Genomic DNA, 13685 nt, shown 5'->3' with positions numbered 1-13685 from the left:
GTCTGCATGCTGTAGCGTTAACACAGCACTTAACATTCTCTACCATGCCTATCATCCATGCCCACTTTACAGATGAGAAACTGAGGGCTCAGGAAATTTTATATGCCTGTCTCCCCTCCACCCGTGTAGGGCATGGGCACAGAGCAGACACCCAGTGTTAATTTGCTGAATGAAAGAAACAATCATTGGCTCAATCAATCAAGAGAGAGGAAGGGTACACAGTGGAAACACCTCCTACTGGCTAATGAGGGCCAACGTATGCATATCTGCCCAATGCTGCCTTCAGTAACATCATGTTGATAGCTTCGAATTGGTCATGGTGGGAATATTTTTACCAGCATACTGGCAGATGCTACATATCAGTGCTTTTTTTTTTCTTTTTTTTTCATAGAGCTAGTTTATCAACACACTGGGTATAGGTACCACATAGTATAGGCAATTAAAACCCAGGCAATTAGTATATGCAATTAGAACACAGGTTTTTCAGATCATCATCTCTTTTCCAAAAGGAGGGGAGGGTGGGAAGAGTCTAAATAAATGATTTTTATTACTTCAACATACATGTATAGATCCTACTATATGCAAAGCACCAGGGTAGGCTGGAGGAGAGAAACAGATATTGAGATAGAATTCATATTCTCAAGGAACACATATTCTCAGGTATAAACTATAACGTGCACACATATCACCTGGGGATCTTGGTAAAATACAGGTTACAATCCAGTAGGTCTGGGTAGGACCTGAGCTACTACATTTTGAACAATCTCCCAGGTGATGCTGATGGCGCCCCTCTGCGGGCCCCGCCTAAGAAGCATGGGTCTGGGAGGTGACTGAGGGCTTGTATGTACTGGCCAGTTCTAAACGTTAGATATCTATTAGCACGTGCAATCCTCACAACACGACAGATATATATTTCCCTTATCCACATTTTACAAAAGAGACCATCAAGGCCCAAGGTCACCCCTCTGGTCAACTGCTACTCGCTCAAAGCCAGGTCGTCTGGCTCAGATAATGAAGTCACTCTCTTTCCAACATGCCCCCTCGTTGGAACTTTTCAGTTCATTTTCTGTCTTGAAGATTATCCTTGCTTCTCCCTTCTCTTTCTGCTCTTTTCACTAGCTGCCCATTTCCTTTTTTGCCGCCTATAAGCACTTCTACCAGAGAAGAGCAAAGGAGAAGTGGGAATAAATGCTCAAATCCATCAATTTCAAGTGTATGAACCACGTCTTTTATTTCCTATACCCTGGTGCTTTGACACTGCGACCTTGCTCCTGCCCCCAGGGTTAGCCAATTCCTACAGATGGTTAACTCACCAGTGAGCACAGATGCCTTTCCAACGGGCTTCTCTCTCTCTGGGCCGCCCACCCCCCTGGGCCTGTTCACCCCAGGGCCAGGTACCAGACCACTAGGGACAGCCCCAGGCCCCAGATCCCACCAAAATTATTCAAACTAGCCAATCCTAAGCCTGCTTGCCCTGCCTTTCCTGTTCCTTTCCACAGAAACCACAATAAAGACTCTTTCCCACATTCCCTCTCCCCGCTCTACCTCCTGAATGACCCCTGTGCTGCCCTGTGCCCCAGCCCCAGCACGGCGTGCCCCTCCTCCTGGGATCTTGAGTACAATAAAGTGTCTTTTCGATGGCAGTTGTCTCCTGCTCTGTTGGCTTCACCATACCTAAATAATAATAAAACCTCAAGCTCCTCAGGAAAGAGTATGCTCAGTCCCCAGTGAATCTGTGGGTTATCTATTATTAACATTATTATTTTTACCATCATCATCATCAAAGGATTATTATTTCCCTCGTCCCTCCCAAGCTCAGCCCTTCTCAGAGCTGGCTTGCATACATTCTCAATAGACAGCTTCTCAAAGTCCCTGCCCAAGGCCAGCCCCGCTTGGCTTAAAAATTCCATTCCTGGGCAGAGTCTCATGTGCCCCCCCCCCCCCCACCGCCCAGCACTGTCAGGGCCTCTTACCTCATTCCCCGGCAGGTGCTGAGCGTGACACTGGACTGTTCTGCCTTCCTCACTGTCCCGTGGTAAAAGCAGTGATCCTAGCATGGAGAAAGCGGGTGGTCAGACCACAGGATACTGATAAGCACGGCAATGTTAGTGTCTCATGAAAGTCAGGGATGATTATATACCTACCTACCCTAAGCTTACAATCTGCAAAGAGCTTTCTAAGCCACCATTTAATTTGACCCTCGCAATGTTCCTGGGCGGTGGGACAGGGTGGATGCCATCATCCTCACGGAAAAGATGAAGAAGCTAAGGCTCAGAGGAGCAAAGAGATTTGCCGCAGGTCTCACTGCTAGTTGGAGAACCCAGGATTTCAGATCTCTCTCTTTTTTTTTTTTTTTTTTAAGAGAAACACTTTATTTATTTATTTTTGGCTGCTTTGTGTCTTCACTGCCGCGCACGGGCTTTCTCTAGTTGTGGCGAGCAGGGGCTACTCTTTGTTGCATTGCACGGGCTTCTCATTGCGGTGGCTTCTCTTGTTGTGGAGCACAGGCTCTAGGCCCATGGGCTTCAGTAGTTGTGGCATGTGGGCTCAGTAGTTGTGGCTCGCAGGCTCTAGAGCGTGGGCTCAGTAGTTGTGGTGCACAGGCTTAGTTGCTCCACGGCATGTGGGATCTTTCCGGAGCAGGGCTCGAACCCATGTCTCCCTGCATTGGCAAGCGGATTCTTAACCACTGCACCACCAGGGAAGTCCCTCAGATCTCTTTCTATGACATGATGCTGGCCACAGGAAACACTGGCTTCTCAAAAGCCTGCCTCCCCACTAGACTCACATCTTTGACCCCCCGTAAGGACTGAACAGTGTCACCCCCCCAAAATTCATGTCTACCCAGAACCTCAGAATGTGATCTTATTTGGAAAAGGGTCTTTGCAGATGTAATTACATTAAGATGAGGCAATACTGAACTAGTATTCTTATAAAAAGAAGAGAGGACACAGAGAGAGACACACACACACACAAAGAAGAAGGCCATGTGGAGATGGAGGCAGAGATTAGACAAAACTAGAAGCCAAGAAGCACCAAGCATGGCCAGGAGCCACTCGAAGCTGGAAGAGGCAAGGAAGGATCCTTCCCTAGAGACGACAGAGGCAGCATAACCTTGATTTTGGACTTCTAGCCTTCAGAACTATGAGAGAACACATTTCTGTTGTTTTAAACCTCCAAGTTGATGGCACTTAGTTACAGCGGCTCTAGGAAACTGATCTATCCCCCATCTTCCCTGCCCCCCTTGAATCCCTGCGCGCCTGGAGCAGACTTGATTTGGCACCTGTGTCCATGGACGCTTGCAGGTCTGCTGCTGCTCTCTAGCCAGGGCATCTCACGGCCATCTGGTCTTCCCAACCCGGCTGGATTCCTCATGGCTACAAACCACTATGTGCTATAGGCCCAGGACCAGGCCCCGATACACAACAGTGAGTAACAGACACAGCTCCAGCCTTCGTAGGACTTATGGTCTTGTGAGAGCCAATATTAGTTTAAAAGCCATACAAAGATAATTACACATCATGAAGAGTGGCTTGAAATAAAGTTCGAGGTGCCAGCCGAGTGTTTGATAAGTAGGGTAGCCAGAGCATTTATGAGGCAAACCAGGACCCTGTTGAGAGTGATAAAGTGCTAAACCAGACAGACGGACACAAACCAGGACTGTTCCCAGCACACCAACGGGTGATAACAAGGGACACATTCCTACAAGCTTCTTCCCAGAAGGTCAAAAGAGATAAGCTGGTCCGAAGAGAAAGAAGGTAAAATCTCCAGGGCAGAGCCAGGTTCTTAAGAAGGTCTTAAGAAGGATGTAAACTGTGTAGTTGCAGACACGGAAGCTTTATCTTTCCCCACCAACGTCCTGGGCCTGAGCAGGGCCAATCAGGAATCTCTGGCATTCACCTACGTAACAACAGTCCAAGTGATCCATCACCAGGACCACACTTGATTGTGGTTGTTCCTTGGTCCCCAGCAGGCAGGCATGTGACCCAGGAGACAGCTAACCCATTCGTCTACATTCTCTGGTTCCACCCTCTGCTCAGCTCTAGGCATGAGTATAGTGCAACACACTTTACAGAGGGCTGTCACACACATCACCGCATGTGATAATAATGCCTGCCATTTACTGTTATTAACAGTAAGAGCTAACATCTACCCAGCTCTTGCTCCTGGATAAACAATTTACATGATTTTTTTCCTTTACTTCCGATCACAGCTTTATGAGGTAGATACTCTTATTCTCATTTTTTAAAAGGGGGAACTAAAAGTTGGAGAGGTTTTAGGTCATTCACAGGGCCACACACCAAAGTGGAGATTCAAACCCCAGCAGCCTGACTTCAGACTCCATGCTCTGTCTCTCTTAGCAAAAGCAGACCCAGCAAAGTGCATGGAACTTAATTTGTCAAAGCTCTATCATCTTCCAGCACCAACGGAGACTGAGGTACTAGTCTAAGCCTTGCCTCTCATTGGTTATCTCGACTTCGGCATGTTCCTTTTTCTCTTCTCCCCTCAATTTCCTCATCTGTAAGATGTGGCGTTGGAAGAGATGTTTATAAATTTCCATAAAGGGCTTCCCTGGTGGCGCAGTGGTTGAGAATCTGCCTGCCAATGCAGGGGACACGGGTTTGAACCCTGGTCTGGGAAGATCCCACATGCCGCGGAGCAACTAGGCCCGTGAGCCACAACTACTGAGCCTGCGCGTCTGGAGCCTATGCTCCGCAACAAGAGAGGCCGCGATAATGAGAGGCCCGCGCACCACAATGAAGAGTGGCCCCCACTTGCTGCAACTAGAGAAAGCCTTCGCACAGAAACGAAGACCCAACACAGCCATAAAATAAATAAATAAATAAATAAATAAATAAATAAATAAACCCAAAGTTTTAAAAAAAAATTTTAAAATAAATTAAAAAAATAAATTCCCATAAAAATCAGTGACTCATCCTACCCTTTCACAGCCCTGAGAGTCAGATCTTAGCATATCCAATTTTCAGATGAGGAAACTCAACACTAGTGTGGTCAAAAGGGTTTTTCAGGTCACACAGCTAGTTAAAGCCAAGACTAAAACCCTGGCTTCAGACCCCAAACTCTGCAACTCGTTCTACTGGAACACACTCACAGACCATTCCCCCAATGATCTGACCTAGAACAGGGCTGGAGCCCAAAGGCCCAGCAATGGGTTGGATAAGGTTCCCAGAACTCCCACTACCCCTGGCCAAGTTTGGTAGGAGAGTGTGATCCGCAACATTTGGGTCAAGCGAAGCTAAGCGGTTTATTCCATTCCCATTTCTCTTTGAGTCTTCAGCTCCCAAGTAAGAAAGCTGACTGGAAGCCCCCTGGGGCTGGGTGGGGGCTTTGTAAGAGCCTAGGAGCAGGGGATGTAAGAAAACAAAGAGGCATTCCATGCTTCAGGGGAGATGTGCTTCTGTGCTTCGGTCAACGAGACCTTCAGGAAGGAGGGGCTCTCTGGGAGGGAGGGGAAGTTCTCTCACTGTCCTCTGTTTCTCAAAGGCCCTCACAACATCTCTGCCTAACCCCGAGAGCACAAAGAACAAGTACACAACAGCCATGAAGTCATCGCATTCCTTCCCAGCTTCTCAGCCTGAGGGGGCCACCCAGAGGGGGCTTTCGTAGCAGGAAGCATGAGCTCATGGCAAACTCGAGCACTGAGACCCATTCTTCAGCACAGAAGTGCAGGAGCCAAACCCAGAGGAGGGTGCTTTGTGAGGTCACAATGGCGAGGGGCTTTTGAGGCACGTCTGTCCCTTCCCCACCTCACTGGAGACAGAGAACATAAGTCTCAAGGGAGGAAGAAGTTTCAACCAAGGGGCCTTGAAGAAGGAATGGAGCCACAGCTGGCCAGACTTCCCAGAGATGAGAAGACAGAGCCTACTTGCCTCCCGTGGGCACCAGCCACTCCTTCCCCTCCCCAGGAAGGTCTTGGTGAAGAAGGCAGCACTGATCTTCACACCCAGCAATCCAACATAGCCCCTCAGCTACCGAGTTACTACAGACCTCTTAGACCCATCGAAACCTAACTGTCCTGTGTCCCTCTCCTCATTCAAGGGTGATCTGATAAACTCATCTGTGCTGCTAACGACTGTTAGTGGCTGTCATTGTCTTCTAGGCTTTTGCACTCCGGCAGGGCTCCTGTAAAGAGTGGATCACGTGGGAACCTCAGGGTCATGGGAAGCTGTGGGAGGAGCACTGAGGCAGAGGAGCCCATCCTGCTGCCTGCACACCACACCTCCCAGATACGCACACCACAAAAGCCCATGACATCCGGCCCCAAAGGCAAAAGACTGCTCCTTCTGCTGGAGTCTGTCTTCCCTTCTCCTTCACCCCTGCTCTTTGGCACAGAGTCCGAGAAGGGTCACTCGAGTCCAGAATGTCTCAACGTGGGCACTATTGACGTTTGAGGCCAGACACTTCTCTGCTGTGGAGGACTGGCCTGTGCATTGCAGGGTAATCAGCAGCATCCCTGCCCACCAGATGCCAGTAGCACCCACCTCCCAGTCACGGTAACCCAAACTGTGCCCACAAATTGCCAAGGGTCCCCTCCTTTGTCGGCTAAAACAGTCAAAGAGACAAACAGAATATTTTAGGGTAATTGCACCTGATTAAAATTGGTATAAATCATCGTGAAGCATATTTCCTTTGCTTTATGTTCATTACCAACCTATTTAACAAAAATTTAAGGAAAAGAAATGATTTAAACCAAAATCACTCCTAGTTGAGAACCACCACTCTAATCCTACAAATTCTAAAAGGTCCCCTGTAGGGAAAGCTAGCAAACCATGAAACGTGTATGATTCATGACCTTAAATGTCCACCAGTGACCAAATGGTTGGTGGAGCAAACTAAAAGACTAAAACTGAAACACCATTTTTTAAATGACAAATCTCTGTGCAAACAGCCAAACTCAACTTTGAGGGGAAAAATACCCAATATGAAGATAGCAGCAAAATAAGAAAATCTTCACATCCTAAAACCACATTAAAAAGGCAGAGTACAAAACCTTACATGTCCATATGAAAAAAAAACAAACATCTGACTGGGTGAGATGACAGGATTACCAGTAAATCATTTCTCTTACTTAAACTTTTGTTAGTATGTGGGTAATTAACATAAAGCAAAGAAAATGTATGCTTCATAATGATTTATATCACTTTAATCAGATGCAACTTGCTTAAAATATTGTTTGTTTCACCATTTTAGCCAGCAAAGGGGAGGGTACGCTTACTAAACAACAAATTCATATTTCGTGTCTCCTGCTCACTCCCTGGGTCTCAGTCAGGGAAACAACTCCTTCAGGGGAGGGACTGTCTCCACTGAGCATCTCCTCACTTCCTAGGGGCGGGTCTGGGATAGGGCAACTGCTTGATAGATATTGACCTGAACTTACCTTGGATTTCAGGGTGGTGGTTCGAGGGTTGCCACTTGGAGTATAATGGGTTTCTGTGTAGGCTGGAGCAAAAAGGTGCCTGAAAAGAATAAAAACAGGCATTTGTCTCCTTAGATGATGGACTTCACCGTCCTGGGAACAGTAGCCAGTGATTCTAACTAAACTTGGTAGAACCACCCCAAGCATCTCCACGCAGAAGGAACTAGGCAGTCTTATGGAACGGCTCAAGGAATAAAAAGGAAAACAGAATGAAGTTTGTTATGAACTTTGTGTTCATTGGGATCATCGCTTAAGTCAGCCACAACCAGATAGAGCTGACCACAAAAGCAGTGATCTTAGATCTTAACTTGTTCTGGGTCCTGGGAAAATACATGTGCAAACACAGTCACAAAATTTCCCAGGGTCTATGGACCCTATTGTGTACCTTGACTGATTATTTTTCCAGCGTATCCACCAACTTTTGGTATCAGCACACCAATTTTTCTTTAAGGGAATCCCTCTTCCCTGTTGCATGTTTTGGTAAGACTGTCAATCAAGGTATCCTACCTGGCCTTGGCCAAAGGTGGCCCTCGACGCGAGCCAAGCCAATGGAGTAATGCTGCAAGAACTTAACAAATGGGAGCTATTCATCTGCTCCTGTGTTCCTGCTGCATGGGTTCCAGGAGTTTCCTTTGCCCATCTTTTCTGAGACCTAGTGGTTCAGATCTCCTGAGACCTGGTAGTTTTATGTGTTACCCTTCCAATATTGTTTTTTCTTTCCTAAAATTGGACATTGGTTTCTCTCTTGCCACAGACCTCTTGCAGCTGAGATTAAGAATCCCTCACCAAAGGCAAGGTGACCTCAAATAAGGCTTTTAGAATTTCCCTGAAAGTTAAAAGACGAGTAAAAGAGCCAAATGGATGCTTCAACTAGCTCAGCCTCATTAAAAGCAGAACGAATCTAAAGAAAATCGAGGTCAGGGGGCACAAAAGTTTGTAATGGAAGGCACCATTAAAAATTGGAGTCTAACAAAAAAGAATTAAGTGGATCTATACTAATGTGGAAAGATGTCTAAAATGGAGTTAAAGACAATAAATTTCAGGAAAGTATGTACTTTTAAAATCCCTTTTAATGAAAAAGTAACAGCAGTACACACTAGTGCATGCATCAACAACAGCTGGAGGAGGGCATGCCCATCGTTAATGGTGGTTATCTCAGGGAATTACAGAAGATGTTCACAACGTAAGTTGTATAATATTTCTGAAAAACTGGTTGATCTTAAAGAATAATTATCATGTATTTATTCTGAAAACTGAAAAACTAATTTGAAACTGCTTTTTAAAAAAATAAGATACAAGCTGAGGCCAGCATAGAAAGCCAAAGGGACCTGCAGGGACCACCCTAGTTTTGTAAGAGGTGACATTTCCCACAACAGAGGGTCATTGAAGAGGATCTCCAGAGTGTCTCGGAGTCACTTCCAGCTCTAAGTTCCGGGACTCCAGACTCTCAGATTCCCCTCCACCCACAGAATGCAGTCAGAAGGCAAATGCCACAAGGGTTGTCTCTTGCACTATGTCAAGCCCTTCAACGTGCAGGCTTGGACAAGAAGAAAAGAAACCCAACAGGTAGATGTAAAAACAAAGCAAAACAGAAAACCCAGCTTGTGTAGAGAAACTCCAATTCACATGGAAAGTTTGGGTCAGTAGCTAACTTGCCAGATTCTGTCTCCCTTTCTCTTTCTCCTTAGCATCTAACCAGTCAAGGATCGAAGGGAAGAGTCACCCATTTGTCTGAGCGAGATAAACTGTAAGCCCCAGGAGGACAGAGGCCAAGCTGTTTTGCTCACCAGTATATACTGGTGTTTATTTAACATGTACTCAGTGAAAGAATGTGTTAACTAATTACTGAATGAATGAATGAGTGAGTCGCTGAGCATACTAGGAGCTTAGAGCATGGTCTGGAGTCTGAGAGACTAAGTTTCAGTGCCAGTTCTGACATTTACTGTCTCTATGGCCATGAGCGAGTTGTTTTACCTCTCCAAACCTTTGTTTCCTCTTCTGCAAAATCCCTTCTACTTGACAGGGTTGTCATCTGAGTAAAGTAACATAATGTATGAAAAGAGCTTAAAACCAGTCCTGGCTCAGAGTGGAGCTCAGTAAAGGTTAGTGATTATCATTATTGCTTTCAACAGGGATTATGATGGGAAGAACCCAGAAAAACTGGTGGAATTTACCTATTTCCTTTCAATTCCCCCCAGCCATTAACTCCCCAGTATATCACTTGACAGAGGTGAAAAAACAATGAGCTCATTCCTGCAGCCCATTTCCTTGGTCTGCTTTCACAGACTGCATAACAGACGGCAAGTCAGGAGTTCAGAATTTAATGGTCCATCCTGGATGACAGTAGGGAGACATGAATTTTCCCACAGTAATGCACTCCTGGAAAATACACCCTCAGCCTCTTCTGAGTCTTAGGGGGGAAAATATTCATCCAGTGACGCCAAGATGCTCCAAAGAGAGCAATCCAGATTGAACCTCAGAGGAGTCCACATTCTTGTCACATTCTTGGCCACACATCCTCAGAAGGGTAAGCGTCTTTCTGCATCTTCTTATTCTGAGGTTCTGCCACTGTCATCATAGGACTCTCAGAGCCTCAGTGCTGAGAGGGACCTCAGGAATCATTAAGCCAAACTCACTAGACTGTGGACTCCCTAAGAGCAGGGAGCACGGCTGCCTTGTTCAATGCTTCTCCCCAGCTCCTAGTACCAGGCAGGTTTATTGTGTGAAAAAGTGGATGAATGAATAAATGAACGAATGAATGAATCTTCTACCTTGTGTAGGAATCTGCCAGATGGCCATTCGGCACCGGACATCTCCAGTGACAGGGAGCTCCTGACACCACCCACTCCATTTCTGACCACATGTAATAGTTAGAGAAAGTTCTTACACTGAACCAAAAACTACCTCGCTCTGTAACCGGCACCCACTGGCCTCATTCTTGTCTGCTGAATCTACAAGAAACAGTCTGTTCCCTCTTTCACCTAACTGCCCTTTTCAGGACCAGCCACATCAGCATCACCTAGGAACTAGTTAAAAATGCAGATTGTAATATATATATATATATATATATATATATATGCAGATTGTCAGGCCCCACTGCAAACGTCCTTGCACACAGAAACTCTGTGGTTGGAGCCCAACCATCTGTTGTTGTAATAACTCTCTGAGTGATTCTCGGGCAGAACCACCACCCTAGACCACAAGTTCTCAACATACTTTTAAAGCAGGCAAACTTCAGAAATATCCACGTGTCTCACTACCCAAGCCTCCATCACCCTTCTACCTCCACCACACCCTGGATCATTCTGAGCTTAAGAAACCCTGAAAAGTTGCAATCAAAATAGTTCACATGCCTTTAAGTGAGAAAGCACTTCACCTTCACAACATGCCTATGAGGACACTGCAACCTCGGAACTGTAACTTGTCCAAGCTGTCACGGCACAGTGTCAGAGCCGGGTTTCAAGGCCAAGTCTGTTGGGCCAGACCATACTTTTTAAGCAGTTCTCTGCTCTGTCTCTATGAGAAGGTAGAAGCACAAAACTAAAGCACTGCCAGCAGTAGTCCAAAGCACAGTCTGACGGTGATGACAGCAGCCTTGAGAACATGTGATGCCACAAAAAGGAGGCTCCTGGGTCTCAGATGTGAATATACGTAGAGAAGAGCCATAGGGGTAAGCAAAGCGCAGGGCAAGATGAAGAGGATAGACATGTAAGGACGTCAGGGGTCGTTTTTGGCGGGTTTTTTTGTTTGTTTTTTTAATAACAACCCTTTCCCCAAACGGGGTTGTGGATGTTGACCACGAGGGTCATCCTTCCTTCTAAAAGCAAAAGGAAGGGCCATGTTCCATCACCACTATCTGTGCAATTGTACCGATTCACAAGACACTGCTTTCACACGCTCCCCATCGCCCCAAGCTAGGCCCATCTGTGCCTCCAGTCCCTGGTGGTGCCTTGGCGCTGCTCTCGGCACCAAACACACTATCCCCTCAGAGACAGGGCTGCAGGGCCACTGAGCAGTCCAGCTCAGCCCAGCCACCCCTTCTCCAACCACATCTTGTTCTCATCTCCTCTCTGACAAGGGGCTGGCTCAGCAGATCTGCAGGAAGCTGTCTCTCACCACTGGAGTGTGTTAGGATTTTCAGGAAACGAGTTGTGAGTGATGTGTATCCAGGAAGAGAGAAGGACTGTCCAAGATTTCCCACCCTGCCCCCTCCTTTTTCTGGCTTCCATGGAAAAGCAATTTCTGAAGAAGTGCCTCCCACCCGTGCCCTCAAGGCTCACAGGCCCACAGGCAAGCAGAGATCACGCATCATCCCAATGCTAATAGCAGCCAGCACTGCAGTGCTCACTTCGGGTGAAATTCAGGTTGCCCAGACCCCAAAGTCCTCGAGCAATCTTCTGAATCTTTGTCTCTTCTGAATCGCAACTGGGAAAATAAGCTGTCCCCCAAATATTGGACATAAAACATAAGGTCACTCTCCAGGGAGGGACAACAGAACTGCCCGTGGTGGCCTGGTAACTGTACACGCAGCCAGACCCCAAAAAACACACTGCAGCTCCAACAGCGCTGACCCACCTTTCCTAAGGCTCACAGCCTTCGAACCCAGAACCGTCCCTTTAAGGACTATGTACTGTCAGACTAATTTCAAATGCTTCTCTAAGCTTCTCTAAAACCCCCCTCTAGGGAGAGAGAAGCAGCAGGACTAAAATTTGCAAAACTCTTCCCGGGAGTCCAATCCCCCCAACCTGCTGCTTCAGATAAGCAAATCAGTGAAGACAAAGTGATAATTTCCAAACTACCTTGAAAAACAACCCTACCCAGATATGCTCAGCATAAACAAACAGTACTCTGATCATCCCAGTGGCTATTTTTACTGACACCTCCTTCTCCCAGGTGTTGCTCCATATTTAGCTCTCTCAGGAGTACTGGGGGCACTTATACACTGGTAGTGCTTGGGGGGTACAGCCTCGCTGGTCCCTCTTATCTTCTCTGGAGGAGCCTCACCCTCACCCTGCCCATCCATGCGGGTGATAACATAAGGCTCTTTCCTTTCTCACTTATACTTACAATGCCGTCATAACGGGACTCGGCCCAGTAACACAACACCCGGAAACGCTGTTAAAAAATATAAAATCCCAGGCTCCATCCCAGCCCCACTGAGAATTACATTCTCTAGAGAAGGACTCAGAAATCTATATTTTTAATAGTTTTTCCAGGTGATACTTTTTCAGTCTCTGGGAATTCTCCATTGTATCAATTTTAACATTTTTAATTCTTTTTCTTATTTCTAGCCTCCTAAGCACCCTCTCAAAATCTAAAGATGATATCAGCACAGCCTAGAGGGAAAGTCCCGGGCTCAGAAAGGTTTGGTTTGAGCACCAGCTGCGCTACTCTCTAGATGACTGTCATTTCAAACCGTGGAAATGAGGCAAAAGATCACCGTAATGCCTTTCAAGGTCATACAAGAGCACTGTCAAATCACAGGCTCTGGGAGGTCTAAGGTTCTTTGGACTCCATGGGGGGAAATGTAGCTTTGAAAGACTATTTACAATTAATTAGGGCAGCTCTTGTAAAACCCTGTAAAATTAGATGTTAACTTGTAAAAACCTAATAAGATACAATAGAGATACGAATGATTTCCATCTAGCAGAAAAGATAACTCTCAAGGTTATGATTTTATTGCCCATAGGATATTAACCAGTTTTGTATGTAATTTAGCAATGTTATCTCAGCATTCCTTCTTCACTATTGAAAATATATGTTTCCCTTATCTATCCAATTTTTAAACCAGTTTTATCATTTTGTTGGTTCCCCCATTAATTAAACAAAACTTTGACAAACGTTCACTATTTGTATTTGTATGAGAACTGTTTTCACTTAAGCCACATAAATTCTGTTTTTTTCCTAGACTGAAAATGAACAGTGTGATAATTATGATCTCACAGCCCCACTGAGAGGATCAAATGAGAAAATACATTCAAATACTAGCTATGACGTTTATAAGTTCTGTGAACTTGGGCAAATCGGTTAGCCTCTCTGTGCCTCAGTTTTCTCATCTATAAAATGGGGGAAATAACAGAATCTACTTCATAGGGTTGCTATACAATGTTAGGAGAGTGTCTGACTATGAATATTTGCTAAATAAAATGAACAAATGTGAAAGAAATCTTTGCAAAGTATAAAGTATTTGTTTCTACAAATATCATTGTTAACGTTTTCTCTGGGACTATCTATGTGCACATGTGGT

General features: G+C 45.8%; 1 protein-coding gene across 1 annotated transcript in view; it reads right to left on the bottom strand.

Annotated features, from left to right (window-relative positions):
* The window catches only part of ADAM19 (ADAM metallopeptidase domain 19), an 88561-nt gene that overhangs the window by 46400 nt on the left and 28476 nt on the right, over positions 1-13685 (bottom strand). The window contains exons 4-5 of the mRNA XM_082453905.1: positions 7400-7478; positions 1974-2050 (exon numbers count right to left, since the gene is read on the bottom strand). Coding sequence (XP_082310031.1) covers positions 1974-2050; positions 7400-7478 — 156 coding nt within the window. The remainder of the gene's footprint in view (positions 1-1973; positions 2051-7399; positions 7479-13685) is intronic.

This window comes from Balaenoptera physalus, assembly GCF_965194825.1.
Source record: "Balaenoptera physalus genome assembly, chromosome: 3".
Lineage (NCBI taxonomy): Eukaryota > Metazoa > Chordata > Mammalia > Artiodactyla > Balaenopteridae > Balaenoptera > Balaenoptera physalus.
Note: the sequence above shows the minus strand (reverse complement) of the source record. Positions and strands in the feature narration are given on the sequence as shown.